This window comes from Eubalaena glacialis, chromosome 1 (assembly GCF_028564815.1).
Source record: "Eubalaena glacialis isolate mEubGla1 chromosome 1, mEubGla1.1.hap2.+ XY, whole genome shotgun sequence".
NCBI lineage: Eukaryota > Metazoa > Chordata > Mammalia > Artiodactyla > Balaenidae > Eubalaena > Eubalaena glacialis.
The window spans coordinates 56,520,912-56,542,366 of record NC_083716.1 but is presented as its reverse complement, the minus strand read 5'-3'; the positions used below and the strand labels follow the sequence as shown (position 1 = coordinate 56,542,366).

Sequence of the window (21,455 nt, the reverse complement as noted above, 5' to 3'; positions counted from 1 at the left end):
GGGAAGCAGCTGGGCCCGGTCAGCTGCCTGGAGTTGCCTCTTTCCTCCCTCTCCCCCCTCATGTCTGTCCCTCTGCCCCACCTCCCTGACTTCCCTGGGATAGGACACAAAGTCACTCTGACTGTCTTTGCTTCACCACCACCCTCTTCCTCTGCCTCCAGGCAGTGTGTCTGGTGCAGGCTGCAGAGCTGCTACACCTCTCTGAGCTCCTTTACTTTTAGGAGGAGGAAGGCATCAAACTCCATCAGTGCTTGCTTAACTTCCGTCACTTTCATACCATTTATACTATGTTCAAAATGGTTCTTTAATCCTTTTCGGTTTGCCATCCCTCCCTTATTTAGCCCTGCCCTAAATAATAATATCCACGAACTCACCCGTGATAATTGTTCTAGTCCAAATACTTCACTATGAAAATGTACAAGTTTTGCCCATGGACCACCTAAAATCATCTTCGTTCCACCAGTGGTACACGCATCACTCTTTGGGAACCCCAGACCGAGTTACCAGAGTCTCTCTCCGTCTTAAGATCCTCTGATTAGGGCTGAGTCATTGGGTTTTCAGCTCTTGCCACTCTGGGCCCAATGATGGCCATCCATCCACGCATCCATCCATCCATCTAATAAACATTGCTGAGCACCTGCTGGGTACCAGGCCCTAGGCTAGGCTCTGGGAATCCATAACTGGAAGACACCCCAGCTGACGGGGGAGCCGGATGCAAAGACACCCCACTGGTCTAGTACCACCAAGTTGGGGGTGCGTGACAGGGGCACTGAGGACATAGAAGTAGAAGTGAGTGGCTCTGCTGGGGGAAACCAAGAGGGTGACCATTGAACCAGGCCTTAATGGATGAAGGGGGCCAGGCATTCTGGACTGAGGCAAAGACGTAGAGGTGTGATCTTCAGAGCACTGTCCAGGAGGCAGGCAGCAGCCCCACGTGGAGGACACAGGATCAGCGGGGAGTAGTGGGAGGTGGGGGCCAGGCAGAGGAGGACCTAGAGTGACACTGTCACACTCAGGTCACTGTTGAACCCAGGGCCCACGAAATCTGCCCCTCTTGGAGTCTGAGAACTAGAAAGGGGCTGGTCAGGATGGGTCCCCTGGAACCCCAGGCTCTGCCACCAGGCTGACCAGCAGGCATGTCCCAAGCTCCTTGGCCCTGGCAGTGTCTTGGAATGCAGCCTCTGCTCTGCAGACTGTAGGTATAGTCCCCCCACCGCTGTTGCCGGCACTGCTCGCCCCGGGGGAATCTGAGCTGCAGATGTGCATGGTGATTGAATTGTTTCTGCACACCACTGCTCACACAGCTCCCCTGGGGACCTGCCACTTGCCTGTGCAAGCTGTCAGGAGTTGTGTGTGCTCTATACATCTGGGCCAACCCTCAAGTGTGTGCATATACCTATGCGTAAGTGTGCAAAGGGGGCACATAATTATGTGGGTGTGCACACACATATGCAAATGCCTCTCCCCTGGGTGCTTGTGTGTTAAGTGTGCCAGTTAACTTGTTTGGCCTCAAAAGGGAAAAATAAAACACACTGATGTTAGTACTGCTGATGTCAGCCCCAGGGAGCTGCCTCCAGGGCTCCAGGACCCCACTTTCCACGGGGCAGCTGAGAGCACCCTGCTCCCCGTTTCTAGGGAGGACCCTGCTGAGGGCCATGTGCCTCCCCCAGCGTTTCAGACCGGGAGAGATGCTTCCAGGGAGCCTGGAGATGACCCAGGGCCCTCCTTAGACCCCGACAGATGGGCTCCAGTCCCGCTCGCCCTTGTCTCCCCTGTGTCCATCCTGCTGCATGAGGACCCGGGACCCGGTGGCTCCCAGGCGCCCTTTCAGCTCTCAACAGTCTACTCTCTGAGCAGCCCTACGTGCCTGAGAGCAGCTAGCTTTTCCTGAGCGTGTCTTCTGTTCTAGGCTCCTCTGAGGCTGAACTTGCCCATGCCCCGCTAGTGGTGAGTCGTGCAGAATGGAAGCTTGGCCCTTTCAAGAGCTCCCCTGGGAGCTGAGAAGACCGGCCAACCCAGATGTCACCATCAGAAAACCTGCCTACGTGCAGTTAGGCCAAGCCGAGCGTAAGCTGCAAGGAAAAGTGTGTAGCAGAGAGGGGGGCAGTGTCTGCGGTCTTAGGTGACCCTGGAACAGCGGTGCTACCAGAGTTTCCTGGGCCTTCAGGCTCCCCGCAGGCCTGCCTTGAGACAGGCTTCGCGGTTCTAAAATCAAGCATCCTACACTTGTTGAGATGGCATTTTCCAAACAGCTGGAGCTCCTGACACCAAAATCCTAAGATGTTGAGTTTGAAGGGCTGCCAGCGGCCTGCTAGCCTTCGTTTTACAGATGGGAAAACTGAGGCCTGGAGGAGGGTGGCAGAGCTGGGCTGCCTCCAGGCCCCCAAGCTGACTAGCTGTGCATCTCCTGCAGGCTGGTGGCTGCTCAGACCAGGAGAGAGGGCCAGGGGCCACAGGCGGTTGACCGCCTGAGCTCACTCCCCATTGGGAGGCAGGCAGATGGCAAGAAGAAGGGCCGAGGCCCTGGGTACACCCAGGGCCGGGCCAACAGTGATCTCCAGTTGGGAGGGAGCCCGGCCTCGGTGGGCACTGGAGTTGCAGCCGCCACGGAGGATTTGTAGCAACTGGACTCTTAGCTTAGAGGAGTCCAGGCTGGGAGGAGAGAGACTGCAGCCAAGCTCAGCAACGCTCCTGCGGCGGAGAGCGACCTCTGCTGGCCGCTGAGCGCTCGCCACTTCCCGGCACTGGCCAGCAGGCAAGGAGCCCAGTGGCACCAGGATGGCCTTAGAAGCAAGTGGATGGGTTTGGACAGGTTGGGTGGAACCAGGGGAACATCCCTTTGAGCTGAGGCACAGCCTTGGGTGGGGACTTCCAGGAGGCTCTGACAGTCTTGGAGGAGTTGAAAGAACAACACATTAATGGTTAGAAAGGCAGAGGGTTTGAATCTCAGCCCAACACTGTCCCGGCTGTGTGATCCTGGGCAAGTCACTTCACCTCTCTGAGCCTTTTAGGATTGAGTGATTTATCAGTGCACAGGGCCTGGCCTGGTGCCTAAACACAGCAGGTGCAGAACTAATGGAAGATCTCAGACTGCCCCTCAGTGAGCTATTAGCTCTCTCATGCCTCCTTCAGCCCTCCTCTTCTCTCCATGTCCATAATCTTTAGCCTTCTAGGCCTTGACCCTTTTTCTGCAGGGGTGGAGCCTCCAACCCCATCCATTCCTGGTGTTAATAACCCCAATTTCCCAATGATCTTGGTGGTTTAAAAATGTCACCTCACCTGTGAGTATCTCCTTAATCAGCCAGACATTTTGTTCTTTTATAGGTTAAGACATACACGACACACAGTTGTCCCTGTGATGTCTCTCCTGTCAATGCTCTGGGTCTCACAGGTGTCCCAGGCCTAGCCATTCATTTCTTGGTTCCTACAACATGGAGCCCCAGCCTGGGAGAAAAGCCCCCTTGTGTCTAGATCCAGCCCAGACATGCTGTGTGACCTGGGACACAGCACCTGTGGGCCTCAGACTCCCCAGAATAAAACCAGCTGAACTCGGGGTGGTGGGAGACCTCAAAACACCTTTGGCCAATGATATTCTGAGCGTCTTTGAATCCAGAAGCCAACTCAGTCCAGCCACTGGCCTCTAGAAAAGATTGCCCATGAGCCAGAGTGGAGACAAACCCGACAGTCTATCTCCCCTTCACTGTTTGCTTCCTCGGGGGAAACCTGTGGCCCCCTGCCATGGCTCAACAGGGAAGGACAACCTCTGGGCCCCCAGGTGGCTGTCTGGGTGAGTCTGGACTCCTGGTGCCTGCTTGGGGCTTCCCTGGGTGGGCTGAGCAGCCCCAGGCCCCAGAAATGATCTGTCAGTCATTCTACAAGCATTTATCAAGGCCCCACTAGGTCTCTGACACTATAGACAAAAGGCCGTGCCCATCCTGGGAAAAGTTCCTACTTTTCTTTCTTTCTCTTTTTTTTTTTGGCCGAGCCAGGTCTTAGTTGCAGCACACGGGATCTTCATTGCGGCATGCAGACTCTTAGTTGCGGCATGCGAACTTCTTAGTTGCAGCGTGCATGCGGGATCTAGTTCCCCAACCAGGGATCGAACCCGGGCCCCCTGCATTGGGAGTGCAGAGTCTTACCCACTGGACCACCAGGGAAATCCCCCAAAAGTTCCTACTTAGAGACAGAGTGTTGTGTGGCCACCTAATCCCTTACCAGATTTCCACAGTGCAGGTTTCTAGCCCCCTGGGCAGTTAGCTTCTTCAACAGCACCCCCTGCTGGCCTTTTGGGCCACCACAGGCCCTTTGTCCTGGTTGGCTGCAGCCTGCAGCCAGGGGATTGAGGCCTGCACAGGCCTGGGGTTTCTTTGTATTTTCCTTCAGGCTCCTCCTGACTTGGCGCAGGCCTTTGTTTTTTTCTGGGTTTTTTTTGGCCGCGTTGGGTCTTCGTTGCTGTGCGCAGGCTTTCTCTAGTTGCGTCAAGCGGGGGCTACTCTTCGTTGTGGTGCGCAGGCTTCTCGTTGCAGTGGCTTCTCTTGTTGCGGAGCACAGGCTCTAGGCGTGCGGGCCTCAGTAGTTGTGGCACGCGGGCTCAGTAGTTGTGGCTAGCGGGCTCTAGAGCACAGGTTCAGTAGTTGTGGTGCACGGGCTTCATTGCTCCGTGGTATGTGGGATCTTCCTGGACCAGGGACTGAACCCGTGTCCCCTGCATTGGCAGGCAGATTCTTAACCACTGCGCCACCAGGGAAGTCCCCAGGCCTTTGTTTAATGGGTCCCTTTGGCTTGGCGTCCCTGCCCCACTGGCTGTGGAAATGGCACTCTGTAATTGGGACCCTGGCAGCCAGTGTTCACTCATGTCCTGGGTGGGGCTGGAAAGACCCAGCTCCCTGTTTACCTCACCAGGCCAGGTGCCTGGGAGACCACCAGGGTCTCTTCCACTCAGATGGCATCTGGCACCAGGAACTGAAGTGGCCTCACCGAAGGTGGCATTGGCTCACTCCTGCTCTGGGCCCCACCCATGTCCCTGCTTCCCCCACCAGGGTTTGTCCCTGGTCCCTGGAGTCCTCGTCATGTGAGCACTGGCTGAGGTTCCATGCAGGTAAACTCAGCAGGAGAAACCCAGCCCCTGCTTGGGGGACCTACAGGTGTAGCAAGGGGAGTACCCTGTCACCACTCTCGCCACTGACACACACACCTACAAGACGGTGGTACCCTCCACCCTCCGTGGCCCATCCCCAGTACCTGTACAAAAGTTTTGGTTGTAGTGGAAAAGCCAGGATTCTGGAGCTGCTACTATAACCCCTGAGCTTCAGTTTCCTCATCTGAAAAGTGGGGATATAGTAAGTGTCTTTGCCTAGTGCCTGGACCAGCACCTAACTTATAAGAGGAGTTCAACAAATAGTCACCTAATAGGTGACATGGAGTGGATATGGGGTTAGACCAAGAGTTCCATGAACCCAAGAAACTGATTTCGTTTTCATCTCTCATGCCCCGTAGAGCTAGCACAGTATAGATACTGATAAGTGTTTACTAGGTGAGTTGGAAGCATGCATGGATGGGCAAGGGGAGGCTGAAGATGTTTGGGTGGGTGGGTGGATGGATGGACAGACGGGCATTTAAATGGATAAGTAATGGAGAAGTTGGATATCTGGGTATGTAAATGTGTGATAGTGGTGTGAATGGAGGGGTGCTGGTGGGGTGAGGGTAGGAGAAATCAATGTGGGGATGCTACCCCCATTTTTACCTTTTTGCTGGAAAGCTCCAAGATAAGGTGAATCCAGCAAGCATTTATCAAAGTACAAATGCCCAAATGACCCAGAAACTCCACTTCCAAGAGTGTGTTCTCTAGATTAATTCACACACAATGATGTGGCTGATATAAAAGGCGATCCTTCAACACTGTTTGCAATAATAAAATCTAGGGACAGCTCAGGCCTCATCACTTGGGCTAGAGTGTGAGCCCCTGGAGCAGAAGGGCCTTTTCTAGGACCTCGGGCCTTAGGACAGCACCTGGCAGGGGTGGACATTCAGATGGCAGTTGGATAAATGATTCATCGGTGCCTGGGAATACTGTGCAGCCATTAAAAAATGAAAAGGCTCTTTATGTCTTGATGTGGAATAAACTTTGAGATATTATTAAGAGGAAAAAAGCAAGGTCCAGATAGTGTGTACAGAATGCTATCATTTTATGGGTTTTTTTTAAGGAGTGGCAGGGGATAGTACACATAGATATTTGCTTCTCTAAGATGAGTCCCTCAGAAGGAGATGGATGACACTGGTTCTCTCCAGAAAGGTCCCTGGGGGCAGGCCCCTGGGGGCTGAACAAGGCCAGCACTTCACTGGACACCCGTGATTTTTGAACCACGCAAATGAGTTGCCTTTTCAAGCACAAATGGAACAATAAGAAGTGCTTTAAAGGAGCTGTGTAGTGAGGAGCTCCTTGGAAGAGGAACAGGGCATTCTTCGCGAGGCTGCGGCCAGGCATGGTGTCAGTCTCCCCAACCAGGGTGCCCGTGCTGGGGGCAGAGAGCCAGGGCATGGGAGCAGACAGGCAGACAGACACGGTGCAAGCTTCCACTAGCCATGGGACTTGGCAGATTTCAGACCTCAGTTTCCTCATCTGTAAAATGGAGATGCTTCTAGTCTTACAGAGTAGGCGTGAGGAGTCAAGAAGAGAATGCAAGGGCCCAGCCTACAGAAAGTACTTGGTAGATGGGACCTGGTGACATGGACAGAGATGAGGGGCCTTCGGGGGGCAGTGTTTCGGGATAGCAGAGAAGGCCAGGTGCCGGGGGCCTCTGTTGAGCACCCTGTGTCTGACCCACGTGTCTGCAGCCTGGCTTACGGGAGGGCAAACAGCCAGTGATGCGCAGACTTCTGCTTTGGCCCGAGGACCTGGACCCATGAGCAGTGGGGGGACCAGAGGTGAAACCTCTCTCTTCTCTCTCTGTCTCGCTGCCTCTCCTCCTCCATCGCTATCTCCATCTCTGCCTTTGCAGTCGAGGCCTCTCTGGAGAGGCCTGGGGGCTCCAGGGGCCTCCTCACCTGCATGCTCATGTGCCCCAGGCCCGGCGCCATTCAGGAAGAGTGAGCCTGTTGAGTGTGACAGCTGTGTCCCCCAACCACTCGGCCGTGAACTGGCAGTCAGAGCCCCGGGGCCTCGTTCGAGCTCTGACACAGGCTCCCTGTGCCACCCTGGGTAACTCCCTTCCTCTCTCTGAGCCTCAGTCTCCTTATCTGGAAAAGGGGGGCAGTGCTGAGGGCTGCCCTCCTTCTTTCCCGGGAGGGCAAAGGGGAAACATGGAATTGTGGTTTGCAAACTCTAAGGCGTGGGGGGGTTCGAGGAGGGCACCCATGACGGGGAGGGCACCCATGACGGGACTGCTGCACTCAGACCACACACGCAGTCAAGGTCGTCATGTGGGAAGATCCCTGTGCACACGTGCACACACATGCGCCCACACGCACACACAGCCACATCGAGTGGGTAAGCCCTGTGCCGGGAGCCTGTGGATGGAGCCGTCGTCCCTACCGCCGCCGCCCAACACGCACGTGTATGTAGAAATGCGTGGTGGACACGCCTGCCCAGCGCCCACATGAGCCACCCACAGAGAACACCCAGGAGCACCTCCTGCCCTCAGCCCAGATGGGGTTCCCCCAGGGCTGAGCGTGGAGAAGCGCTGGCTGGCCGTGGCCGCAGTTCCTCCTTCCAGCACGGGGCTGCCCGGGGCAGAGGCCACCACAGCTCACGAAGGGCCCTGGAACCTGCTGGGAGCCACTGAGGCCAGCACGGGGCAGGAGGGTGGTGATGAGGCCGGCGGGCCTGGCACAACCCCAGTGACACCCACTCTCCTCTGTCTTCACAGGCTGGACAACGTTCATGGCTCTCGGGTAGAACCCAGTGAAACGGCCAGAATGAACTCTATGGACAGGCACATCCAACAGACCAATGACCGACTGCAATGCATCAAGCAGGTGGGTGTGTGGCCCGGGCTTGCTCTTCCACCCCTGGCAGCCAGGCCCGCTGGCGAGGGCAGGGCAGGCGAGGCGGGCAGAGCAGTGGGGATGCTCTACACTGTGTAGCTGAGCGCCCAAGGTGCTGGGTGGAGGTGACAGTGGGCAAGGCTGACTGCCTAAGTCTCCCCAACCGCCCACCTTGTGAGAATGTGGCTGACATGGACCGGCCTCGCACTGGAATCATTCACCTGGGTTCAAATGCCGGCTCTCTCCTGTCCCTTCCCTTCCCTTCCCAGCTGTATGACTTTGGGCCAGTGTCGTGCCCTTTCTGAGCTCTGCTGTGCACTCTGGGCTGTTTTGAGGATGCAGTGAAGTGCCTCATCTCCTTCCCAGACCCAAGCTCCCCACTTCTCTGCTCCAGGGGTTCTCTGTAAAGAAATAGAAAAGGAAAGGTCCTGGGAAAGTCAACCGTCTTACAGAAAAGGAAACCAACGCCCAGAAGGGGGAAGGGAGTCACCCAAAGTCACACAGTCCAGCCCCACTGGTGCCAGGAGGGCCTCGTCCCAGAGGGTACAAGTTCCCCCTCCTGCCTGTGCTCACACCAAGCTTAAGACGCGATTCGCCTGCCAGTACCCTGTCTGGATTGTTCACGGTGGGCCCAGAGGTCCCCACTTTAAGAAGCCTGGTTATGCTTGGGCAGGCAGATGCCCCCCAGTGGTGACCAGGAGTGATGCGGCCACCCTCTGGGCTCAGCCTCCCTGCAGCCCAGGGCAGCAGTGTCCCTGCACAGGCTCCGGTGTTGTTTTAGTCCAGGAAGGAGCAGATGTGGCGGAAGGGGCAGAGGCTTTGACATCAAACTGACCTGAGCCCAAATCCGCACTCCTCCACGTACGCACCCACAGTATAATCTCAGGCCTGTCCCTCTGTTTCTCTGAGCCTCAGTTTCCCCCGCGAAGTGGGTCCAATAAGGCTGACCTCGTAGGACGCTCTGAGGACATTGTGGGCGGAGCACGTAGCCCAGGCTGGCACGTGGCAGGTGATCAGCTCACTGTGGCGGGGGCTCTTGTCCTCAGTGTCTCAGTGACAGGGAGGGGACAGCTGTGGCGAGGCCCCTGGCTTAGGCGGGCTTAGCTGGCAGCTCGGGTAGCCAGCATAGCCCTCTGGCCTCAGGACTCCGGGGAGAGGCAGGGGCAGAGCTCACAGTCCCACCCCCACCCAGCATGCCCCCTCCCCCCCGAACACCAGGGTCCAGTGGAGCTGAGGCTAGTCGGCAGGAATGAGGGATGTGTGCCGTCCCATTAGCATCACGCAGAGCAATCTCGGAAGCCTGGGCCGGGTCTGAGGAGAGGAAATTGAAGAAGACTTGTTACAGATTGAACTCTGCCGAGCAGCTCTCCCAAACGCCAATTACACCTCTGTTCCCCATCACAGAATAGAAACCAGACGATGGTCTCCTCCTCCCCTGCCCTTCCTTCCTCCTCCTTCTCCTCCTTCTCCTCCACCTCTAGGCTCTGCGGGGCTCTCTCCCAGCTCTGCCTTTGACCCAGTTTCTTCTGCCCATGAGGGATCAGCTGTCAATGGCTTCACCCCCAATAATACAGTCAAGCCCCTATGCCAGAGCCCTCTGTGTGCTGGGCAAACAGCTCCCCCTAAAACCTGCTCACAACTTGACTTTTCTCTCTGCGTCTGATTCCCTGCAGGAATCAGGGTGTCCTTTAGTCCCTGGGCCTCCCAGGGATCCAGCGGGGGCAGAAGCCCACCCAGGAGCAGCCCTCTCGAAGCATGGCACACAGGACTCAGATTTACCAGTCAGCGAACCTGAGCCCCCGTTCCACCACTCATTGGTTTCCTGACCTTGATTAAGTCACCGCTTCATCTCCCGTCGTCTGTAAATGGGCATCGTGATGCACACCCAGCCATTGGGTCCCAGAGCTGCTGAAAAGCCAGGGATCGCCTCCACTGCCCTCCCCCAGCCTGCCCTGCACACACACACACAGACACACACACACACAGACACACACACACAGAGCTCTGCGTTTGGGCCAGAGAGTGGCACATCAGTGAGGGTGAGCAGGCTGTCCAGATGCACCACCCCCCCCCGGGCTATCCAGAGCTCCCTGTGTCCTCCACGCCCACTCCCGCACTTCCAGGCAGACACAGCTCAGCACTGATGTCTGTCTGCTCCTCAGCTGCCCCAGAGGGCGACCGCGGCTGGCTGAAGACTGTTGATTCTCAGATGTCCCGTATCCTAATTAGAAGAGAAAGGTCTGCGTGCCCTGAGGATGATGCATGTGTTGGCTGTGCCTACCTCTGGCTGGTGCAGCTGTGGCTCCCATCGGGGGCCTCACAGCCTCCGACTCTCGGTCCTGCCTGACTTCTACAGCGCAGCCTTCCCTGTCCACCCACCCCGGTTCTAGCCACTGCTGGCACTCGCCAGCCCCCGAGCACCCAGCTATCCATCTTCCCTCCAGGCCTCTGTCTCAGCTGTCTTTCTCCTTTCTCAGCCTCAGGTACAGGGAGAACCAGTGCCCCCTCTACAACATGCCCTACTTGTGTCCCCACGGGCTTATCTGGGCTACACGTGCAAAGCCATGCAAATCAGCTAATTCCTGCACAGCAACCTCCCGAAACCCCAGGTGCCCTTTTGAGTATCTGCACTTCCCATTTCTGAGCCCTGGTGCTTCCTGGGCACCCAGTTACCTCACCCATCCTGCTCTTTCTCCCTTAAGGTACAAGCCCTGCAAGGTATACATCAGGTCTCCCAGCAGGCTGAGTTCCTCAGGGGCAGAGGATGTGCCGTATTCCTCTGTAAGTCAGCAGAGTCCAGGCCAGGGTGGGGCCCAGATATGTTGGGGAAGAATGAGAGAAGGGTGGACTGACAGATCAATAGCTAAGGGAATGAATGGATGCGTGGATGGATGGACAAATGGAAAGGCAGTTAGGTCAGCGGATGGTAGGTGGATATAGATGATGGATAGATGAATGAATGGATAAGTGGGTGGTGGGATAAGTTCTGGATGGATAGGAAGATAGATAGGTAGATGAATGGATGGATGAGTGATGGATAAAGTAGTAAATGGATGAATGGGTTGGTGGGCAAGTAGATAGATGCATGGATGAGTTGATTGATTTTTGGATTGATGGATGGGTAGATGGATGGATGGATGGATCATTTGATTCACAGATGGACTGATAAAATGCATTCATCACTTGGTCTGGGTAGCCAGTCCCTAATCTGGGCATTGGTGTCCCCAACTCCTGCTCCAACAGACTCAGTGGCCAGTGGATATAGCCCAGGAGGATCTTCTGAGAAACTGTAGAGATGGGCAGGCTTCCTGGGGAGGGACGGGGTATTAGTATCCAGTAACAGCCACAGCTAGGGAGGCCTCTGCCTGTGATTCAAATCTGTGCTCCCATCCCCATATCATCAAAGGGTAGCCAAGCTCAGCCCACCCAGCCCTGGCCCCTCCACTGGGGACCCGTTCTGAAGCTGCCAGATTGCTGGCCAGCTCTGCAGATGGACCATCCTTTGGCCAGCTAGCTGCTCACTAACCATTAATGCATGGACTTGGCCTCGTGCCAGTTTTGGGGGTTCTGGAGGTGAATGGGGCCCTAATTCTGCTCTCAAGGAGCTTGCAGGAGAAACAAGAAACTGTACAGAGGTCCTAGCATATCAAGCAATAGCAGTCTTTACCTGACACCTACTCTGTAATGGGGATGTCATGAGGTATGTTGTCTCTAAACTTTGCAGCAGCCCTGCAAGCTGTCCCCACCCCATTTTGCAGATGAGAGATCTGAAGCTCAGGAACACACCCAGGCTGTGTGACTCAGTGGCCGAGATGGGGTTTGGTCCAGGTCTATCCTGTTCATTTCACTGCATCACGTAGCCACCTTGTAGTCTAAACAGATGACAAAAGCACAGAGAGGGCAGGAGGTTTGGCCAAGGCCACAGAGCCACAGAGCAATAGCTACTGAATGGGGTGCCTGACGTCCTTTCTACCAATGAGTTGCACCCACGAGTCACTACCCATAGCCCAAGCCGAAGGCCACGTGAACTGGCTGGGTCGAGAGTGGAGAAGCTCAGAGGTGGGCTGGACCGATATGGGAGGCTGGGTGCTTGGGGGCCAGAACAAAACTGGGCCCATGAGACTGGGAGCCCAGAGCCCCAAAGAGGTGTGCCTAGGGTAGGAGTGCTGTAGGTGGGCAACTCTGAGAGCACCAGGCGGTGGTTGCTGTCCCTGCTAATTGGGTGTGACATCATGGAAATAAATGGAATAACTCAGTTAGCAGAGGGAGACTGCTAGACAGGGAATTAACCGATTTGCATGGCTTTCCACGTGGAGACCAGATGCTGCCCGTGGCCTTGGAGGGGGCAGGTTTTAGAGGGGGCACAGGAGGCAGAGGCGAGGGCCCAGTGCTGCCCTCTCAAAGGGTCTGCTTCTAGCCGTGGAAGTTCTCCTGTCTTCCGCAGGAAGATCACGCGCAGGGAGCTCTGTCTTTGCAGAAAGAGCCGTGTGTGGGGCTAGGGCGGGAGCTGCCAAGTGCACAGCGGAGCCTTTGGGAGACAGAGTCGGGGCCAAGGGCAGCCCCACGTGGGAGCATCCCACGCGCCAGGCGCTCTGCCAGGGGCCATATAAGCCTCATCTTGTTTAATCCTCACCGTGGCCCCATAACGGAGGGCTGTGTTGCTGCACGCTTGCCCTCTTTCTTTCCTTCATCTCTCACTCTCCCTTTGCTCCCACAGAGGGAGGATACTCCAATTCATTTCTCTTTCCTCCATCCACTTTTAAATCTTGCCTTTCACAAACCACGTCGTAATAGCAGTGATGAAACCCTAAGCAAGACAAAAATTTCCACCACCAAGCCGTGATCTGCCATCCCCATTTTACAGATGGGGTGACTGAGGCTCAGAGAGGGGAGGGGATGCCCTAGGTCAGTAGATAGTTGTGGATGAAGGCAGTGTGACTCCAGGGCGCCAGCCCCACAGGGGCTCCCCCAGCATGTTCGGCTCGCCTCCCAATTCTGGGACCTGGCAGCCCCTAAGACCCCTCCCTGCCTTGGCTCTGAGGCAGACTCTCACTGCAAGTTGGGAGAGAGCCACTGCCCCAGGGACAGCTGCTGTTCCCAGTCTCTCCCAGCACCGAGGACACAGGGATCCCAGAAGGTACCACCATCCCCTTTGCAGCTGGCTTACACTCCAACCCCTGTGGACACCTTCTAGGTGTCCTGATGGAGGACCCACAGGTGGTCACACCCAGCCCTGGAGTCCCAGCTCGGCCCCAACCTGCTTCATGACCCTGGACTCAGTGCCTAGTTCGGCCTGGCCTGGGAAGACACGGATAAGTGTTAAGGAAGGAAGGGGTAGCCGTGGAAGCCACCCTCCACCCCTGTCAGCCCCGTGGCCTGGCTCTGAAGCAGGATCTAGACGCCTTGGCACCAGAATTCATTCTCTGTTAACTCAGACCCCGTAACTGGGCGGGGCCTGCACCCCCGAGCTGAGCCAGACTGAGCCCAGGAAATCTGGGTTTGGGGAACAGGGGTAGCTAAGCCACATACACCTGACCACGGTGTGACAGTAACCTGGGCACAGTGTGCTTGAGTGCACCTTCCTGGCTGGGTGTGGCCTGGAGGCCTCTTTCTGATGCCCCTGCTCTGGCTATTTGGCTGTGGCAGGGCTTGCTGAAGCCGGAGCAGGCAGCATGTGGTGGTGGTTACTGGGGCAGGGGTGGGGGTGGGTGCTCATCAAGGAGGAATCTCCAGGGCCAGTCTGTCCTGACTCAGGGAGAGCCAGCAGCCCCAAGGATGGGAGCCACATGCCACCCTCCTGAAGCCCACAGGGTTTCCTACCCCACTGCCAGCATCCAGAAGACATTTTAATATCTAATATTAGTGCCCTTTTCTAGACCCTGGTTTTTCTATCTTTGCAATGGGGCCGCTAATCCCCATGCCACCAGGAACTGGGCTGGGGTCGGAGATGCAGAGGGAAGGTGGATGAGAAGGAGTTTGAGAAAACTCGTTACTCCTGGCCTGCCCCTTTCTGTGTGTCTCCTCCCCAGGGATGCCTGGGGTCTTTGCGGCCCCAGACTCTCTCACACTAACATGTGCTGGCCTCACTCCTGGAGCCTCATGCTGCCTCTCCTTTCTCTCTCCCACAGCACTTACAGAACCCTGCCAACTTCCACAATGCTGCCACGGAGCTGCTGGACTGGTGCGGAGACCCGCGAGCCTTCCAGCGGCCCTTTGAGCAGAGCCTGATGGGCTGTTTGACGGTGAGTCTGCACTCGCCCCGCCTGTGCCTGCGCCCAGGGAGGATGGCTAGGGACTAGTGCACCTGTCCAGGCTGCTGCTGGAGGGGAGGGCCCTTCTGTGTGTACCCCTGACACACATACACCCGCAGGGAACCTGGTCTGATGGGGAGACAGAGTCCTCGGGTTACGTGGGTTCTTTACACTTGATGAGAAAGACACAGATCCTACCTTGAAGAGTTCCAAGTCTGATGGGAGTAAATGTTCCATCATAAGTAAAGCAGAGAGACTCTTGAAGGGTTTTCAGCCCTCCTTTTATCCAGTCATTCATTCATTCACTTAGGTAAACATCTTTTGAGCTCTTTTTATAGTCAGCCATCCATCTATCCATTCATGTAAGCGTTTATTGAGCTCCTATTACATCCATCCATCCATCCAAATGAACACTGATTGATCCCTCGTTTATCATGCACAATCCCCTCTGCTAAGTCCTGGGAAACTGAAGATGAATAAGACCTTGCCAAGCCTGATTCCCTCTTTAGGGGGGAGACAGATGTGGAAAGAGACGGTTGAGAAAATTGTGTACAAAATGGAGGCAGCATAGAGAAGGGAAGTGTTATCGGCCCGGGTGGTGGGCAGGTTGCAGAAAACTGAGAAAAGGAGCCACTTCTACATCTGCAGGAGTTTGATACATCTGCACAAGCAGCTGAGGATAGCAAGAGCATTCTAGGCACATGGAATGGCACACACCAAGGTCCAGATGTGCAACAGAACCCAGGGAACTGAAATTAACTCAGCTTGGTAAAGGTCTAGGATACAAGCTGGGCAGAGGCCAGGCCCAGAGCTAGCGGTATCATTTGCCAAGCTTCGGAGCTTGCCGGCTGACAGCCACGTGGAAGGGTCTCAAAGCTTATGCTTGTCCCCAGCCACGTGGCCTGTATCCATAAGTGTGAGGGCACCTCTGCGGCCAGTGAGGACAGCTGCTCAGAGGGTCCTGAGTCAGCTTTAAAGGGAACGTGGGTAAACAGATTGCTGGGGAGCCCAGCTACCCCAAGGCTTGGAGAGGAGAGGCCAAGACTTATGCCTGGTTAGGCGGGAACAACAGGTAAAATTCAAGGGCACCGTGTTTTCTGAAAACCTCCAGACAGGAGAGAGGTGAAAGGCCATCACTGCAAAACACCTCTTCTGTGCCTGACACTGAGCTTGGCCCACTGGATATGCCTTCTCACTGTATCCTCAGAGAAGTCTGGTCCTGCCTTCTTCCCCATTTCATAGAGAAGGAAACTGAGATGTTGTGACTGACTTCCCAAGTTCACACAGCCAGTTAGAAGTGGACCTGAGATTCAAGTCAAGACCCGTCTGCCTCTAGAGGGGATATTTCTGGCCATTAGGGATGCGAAGCAGGGATGCAGCCAAGACCCTCCCTGGGCTCCTCCGTTTGTCCGAAGCTGACACCATCTGGCTCCCTCAGGGCCACTGGGCCAAATCAGGCGGCAGCCTGCACTGCCCAGCCCTCCTTATCCTCCAGCCCCCTGAGCTCCCCCTCCTTCACCCAGCTCCCTTAATCCTCTTTGTGGGGATCCTGGGTCAGGCTAAGCCCTGCGGGCAGGGACAGATGTTACTCCCATCCCAGCTGCTGGTAGCCGTAAGTGAAGGGGGTGGGGGGGCTGCCACGCTCCCCCAGCACCCCACCCCAAGCCTGGCCCTGCCTAGGAGGTGGGGACCTGAGGCTGAATCCAACAATGGCCCTGGCCAGGCTGGCTGGGCAGGTGGACAGGAGATGACTAGAAACTGGCCCTGCCCCGGCCCTGTCGTTCATCTATTCATTCAACAAACATTCACCGAGTCCCTGCTGTGGGCAGGTCCTGCACAGGGGCCCCCCAGGGGAGTGCAGTGAGCACAATGGGCCTCTCTGAAACAGCTTACCTTCCAATGGGGAGGCAGATGCTAAACACGTAAGGAGTAAGTAAGGATGTAACCCAGTGCCCTGTAAGAGGGGGCAGGGTGGTGGTCAGGAAAGGTCTTGGTGGAGGTGACCTCCAGCTGAGACCTGAATAGCAAAAAGGAGTCAGCCAGGGGACGATGAGAGAGAAGGGTGCTCCAGGCAGAGGGAACTGCTAGTGCAAAGGCCCCGAGGCTTGCTTTGTTCAAGGAACAGACAGAAGTCTCAGATGTCTGGAGCACAGGAGAGGGAGAGGGGTACAAGATGAGGTCGAAGGGGGAAGCAGAAACCAACTAACACAGAGCCTGCAAGCTAAGTGAGAAGAGTTTGGAGATGATCTGAAGGGCAATGGGGAGCCCTTAAAGGGTCTTAAGCAGGTGAGGGATGGGATGTGATTTGTGTGAGGACGTGAGCTCTGAAGGGGAGCATCCTTGGAGGGTAGGATGGAGGGATTCTGGAGGTCATCCTGGAGGAGGGAGCCCAAGGAAAACTGTAGGATCTGACTGGCAGGGGATGAGACCACAGGAAACTGTGTAGACAAAAGCCCAGTGCCAGCTCTGCACCCCAGTTTAAGGCATACACTTGGTTGAATGGCCAGCTCTGACCCCCACCCGAACCCCTGACCTGCCACTTAGCCAGAAAGGGGACTTTGGCCCACTGGCCACAGCCGTAGAGACCTGAGTCTGACTGTCACTTGAAGCACAATAGAACCAGCAACAGAAAAGGTTGGGGGGCGGGGTCCCTTGGTGCCCACAGCATTTTCCTGGCACTGTCTCCTTGCATCCTTATGAAGACCCTGCAAGGGGACAGGGAAAGGCTTATCAATGCTATTTTACAAATAAGGCAACAGAGAAGGGGAGCAGCTTGCTGCAGTCCCAGGCTGGTACCACTGACCCCCCAGGAGCCCCAGGGCCCTGCTTGCTGCCAGTCCTCCCATCCCCCTGGGCATCCTTAGCTGCAGCCGTGACCCATGGGGAGGGATGAGATGGGACAGGTGAGAGATTCCAAGGGGCCTAGGCAGGGCGAGGCTGCCGAGTACCCCACATCCCGCTCCACAACACACACACACACACACACACACACACACACACATGCTCTCGCACCGCTTCCCATTCAGGGGGCAGCCTGAGCCCTCCAGGTTGCTATCATCCCCTGGGTGACCTCTGGAAACAAATTCCTCTGGATCCGGCTTACTTGGAGAATATAAATTAAAAACTACTTAGCCTTGGGCAGTAAATGGACACATTTTTGCCACACCAGGGCCAGGCCCTGGGATGAAGAGCCTTGGAACGCTGGCAGCCCCCTGCCCCACTCTCTCCTTCATGCCCTCTGACCCCAGGATGCAGAAGTGCAGGAGCCCCACGGCCCCTCCCGAGGGGCATCAGCATGGGCACTACTTCCTCTTCAGGACCAGGTTCTTCCCCGGCCCCTCCGTTAGCAGCAGGGCTGAGCCCCCTCTCTGGGGGTCCTCCTCAAAGTCAGGCCTCTCTGGACTTGCTCCTCCTTCCTCCCCTGAGGTGGAAAATGCTTGATCTGCTCAAGGAACAGAAAGAAGGCTGAGGCGGCCAGAGCATAGGAGAGGGGAGACGGGTACGAGAAGAGGTGGGAAAGGGAGACAGAAACCAGTTAGCACAGCAGCAGTGCCCTCCCCGTCTCTCCAGGGAGGAATTCCCCACAGCCTCAGAGTGTTCACTGCTGAAGCCATGGGTGTATGTTCACAGACAGCATTCACTGAGCTGTGTGCCTGGTCCTGGCTGTCATCCTTGCAAGGAGGAGATTTTGTACCCATTCCACAGATGAGGAAACTGAGGCCCAGAGAGGTTAAATCACTTGGGTGAGAAACAACAACGAATAATTGGCAGATCCAGAACTCGGTCTCATGCCTGACTCCAAAGCAGCAGCAGCAGTGGCCACAAATACCTGTCCACCCCAGTATTGAGAATGATAGCAAAGTAGGAAATGAGGGCTCTGCCCTGAGGGGCTTAGGGTGTAGCCATGAGACAGAACTGGGACACATGGAACTGGCAGAGCCCATCACACACAACCTTGGAAATGAGAGACATCCTTGTACCTTTACAGAAGAGGAACCTGAGGCTCAGAGAGGTTAAGTAACTTGCCTTAGGTTGCACAGTATAGGATGGAGCAGGATTGGAGCACAGACCAGTTCCCCTGACTGCCTCATAGAAAGTCAGAGTCCAGCCACCAGCTGGGAGCAGAAACCCCTTCTTTAGCATTTCCCAGACAGCCTGTCCTGCTTCATGGCCAGGAGGCTCACTGCTTTTCAAGACAACACACTCCCTTTATGGGACTAACGTAACTGTCACATGCCTTTGAATATGCCCCCTCTCTTGCCTCTGGACTTCAGTTTCCCTCTCTGTGGCATGAGGGGCTGGACTCCCTGACCTATAGGGCCCCAGGGTCTAGGTCTCAGCCAGCCAGGCTCCACCTGTCAGCCTTAGGAGCACCTCGAGGGCTGGACCGAGCTGAGCTGGCTGGACCCAGGCAGCCAGCAGAGGGCAGCAGCTCTGCGGCCGCTCACTGCAGGCCTTTGTGGGGGAGAGGTCTTCACTGAGGGGTCTTTACGCCCATTGGGGTGGGAGAAGGCCTCTCTGAAACACGACAGGAGGCTGCTCAGCTGAGCCCGCCCTCCCCACAACAGTCAATCAGACTCACCTCACCGGACTTTCCGGGGGTCCTTAGACTGGGCCAGGGGAAGCCAGGGGCTGCACCAGATACTCTAGAATCGCAGGGTCCAGCTTAGCCTGCTCTGCCACACCTGTGCTGTGTGACCTTCAGCCAGGCCCTACCCTCTCTGTCTTGGTAAAAGGAGACTGTTGGAACCAATGACCCTTCTGAACACTGGGCTCAGGACACTTGGTGACAGATACTTCCGGGCCTGCAGGAGAGCCCTTAGAACCAGTACCAGGCCCCTCTTGCTCAATATAGCTAGTTTCTTTCTTTCTTTTTTCTTGGAACCAGAGCAACAGGATTAGCCAGTATTGGCCAAACAGAAGGACCTTTGCCTTTCTGCCCTCAACCCAGAGCCTGAGGGTTCTCCATGCAGGTTGGGAGTTATGGCCTTAACCCTTTGTGGGCTGAAAAAGAAGTCCTCTCATGGAAAGAGCCCAGGCTTTGCAGCCTGACTGCCTGGCATCGCATCCTAGCTCTCTCACAAATAAGCGTTGTAACCTCAGGCTGTTATTCATCCTCAGTCTCCTCATCTGTAAAACAGAGATAGTAATAACACTTCGTGGAACTGTTGTGAGAATTTGGCACCTCACTGCTTAGGAAGGAAACATTTACTTAGCCCTCGTACCTGGGAGCGAGCATTCTTACTACACCACTGTGTCAACATAGCCCACAAACAGCAGCCTCACTGATGCAAAAGTCCAAACAAACTGCCTGTGCTCACTCGCATCCACCCCCAGGCTCTCCTACCAGTGAGGGCACCATAGTCAACATCTGAGCTGAAGTGACCCTTCCGGAACCCTTCTCCCCGATGTACAGTGTCTGTCTCCAGAACTGAAATACTCAACAGGCCGTAAAGAATTAGGGGCCTTGGTTTTTCTGCTTGGACAGTGAGACTAACACTGAAGAAGCCCCGGCCCTGGGATGGCTCAGTGACTCTGGAACGTGGCATGCGTGTGGTGGACGGTGCAAAAGGGGGCAGGCAGGGTGCATGAGAACTGCAGTACAGGGGCAGATACTCTCTATGGGCCTCAAGGGTCCATATATGGTAAATGAGGTGGTTGGCCTAGATAAGTGGTTTTCCCACACTTTGTAGCTCTAGAGCCCTTGTAATGAACCCCTAAAATATAAAGCATATAATGGGGAACTGTTCTAATGGCTGCAGGGGCCGGGCGAAAACCCATGGCAGCCTCGGCCCTCTGAGGACCTCCGAGCGCCTCTGCAGCAGGTGGTCTCTAGGGGCTCGACGACGGAGCCTTCCCTTTCTCAGAAGAATGAGCCCCGCATCTGGGAGCACTCCTTTCCCAGTCAGCCATAGCCGCCCCAGCTGCTTCCTGAAACAACTCCATTTTCCAAGGTCCTTTCTTCTTAATAAGGAAACCTAATTTGGTTGCTGTTAATGAGGAAGCCAGGCAGGAGGTAGCAGGTCTGGCTGCTGGGACACCTGGGAACGGGCAGGTGTGAGCCTGTGGAACCGTTCATGGGGCCCCAGGAGCGTCCTGTCCCTCACTGCCCCCCACCCCCTAGAACTGACAGCCCTCCCAGCCCCTGGCTTCTCCCACTTCCAGCCCACACGTCTGAGGTTCACAAGGAGATGGGTGGGACCTCCGGTCTGAATGCACAGCCTGCGCTCTTATAGGTGCCTCCCGTGTGCAGAGCCAGCGCTTGGCGCTGGAGACAGACCCCAGGCTGAGCATGACAGCCCTGCAGTTTGGGGACTAGGGTCTGAGAGGCTGCAGGGCGCTTGGCACGGAGCTGGGGAGCATCAGGCGTGTCCATCTGGGGAATTCGAAGCTGTCCATTAGGCAGCTCCAAGCTGGAGCTCCTGGGAAGCGGTGAGTCCTAAATCAGGGCTTCTCCCCAGGTGCAGATTCTGACTCAGGAGGGACCGATGCCGCTGGGTGGGGACCGTGCTTGGAGTATCGATGATAGCGAGTCCCCCGCAGTGGTGGCTGCTGGAGCTCAGTGAGGGATGGGGGAGAGGTGGGAGGCGTGGGAGACTTCCTTTGGGGGGGTTTGAAGAGCTGCACTGGGGGAGCAGAGACCCTGGCCTGGGATCATGCAAAACGCGGTAGTACAGCATCCCCCCGCCAACTCCTAGAATGGGGCCAAATTTGAAAGTGGCAGGGCCTGGGATTTGGGGTCAGGCCTATCTCTGGACTGGAAACCCCTGAGGGCAGGGCCCGGGATCCCAGGGCCTGGCATGGAGGAGGTGCTTATCAGTGTTTGCTGAGTGACTGAACGAGGCAGTTTGAGTCCCAGCTCCGCCTGACATTGGGGACCTGCCTTAGCCTGCCCGCCTCACCTGTGAAATGGGCACATCTGCCACTCTGGATTCAGAGGCCTGGCGTGGAAAGTGACTCACCCCTGCCCTTCCTCCCCATCTTGCTGGCAGGTGGTCAGTCGGGTGGCAGCTCAGCAAGGATTCGACCTGGACCTCGGCTACAGACTGCTGGCTGTGTGTGCCGCAAACCGAGACAAGTTCACTCCGAAGTCTGCCGGTAGGTGACGGCTGGGGGCTCCACGGTATCGTCGGGAGGGGGGTGGGGCACTGGACTTGAACCCAAGGCTGTCACCACCCCTGTTGGCTGGCATCTCTGTTGGTCCAGGTATGGCATGAGCCC

At 56.1% G+C, this 21,455-nt stretch overlaps 1 protein-coding gene across 2 annotated transcripts in view; it reads left to right on the top strand.

Moving 5' to 3' along the window:
• Positions 1–21,455, top strand: part of ZMIZ1 (zinc finger MIZ-type containing 1) — a 232,661-nt gene that overhangs the window by 117,563 nt on the left and 93,643 nt on the right. For both annotated transcript variants that reach the window (XM_061180012.1, XM_061180003.1), the window contains exons 5-7: positions 7,866–7,974; positions 14,112–14,225; positions 21,227–21,332. In XM_061180012.1, the coding sequence (XP_061035995.1) occupies positions 7,915–7,974; positions 14,112–14,225; positions 21,227–21,332 (280 nt within the window). In that variant the 5' untranslated portion in view covers positions 7,866–7,914. The remainder of the gene's footprint in view (positions 1–7,865; positions 7,975–14,111; positions 14,226–21,226; positions 21,333–21,455) is intronic.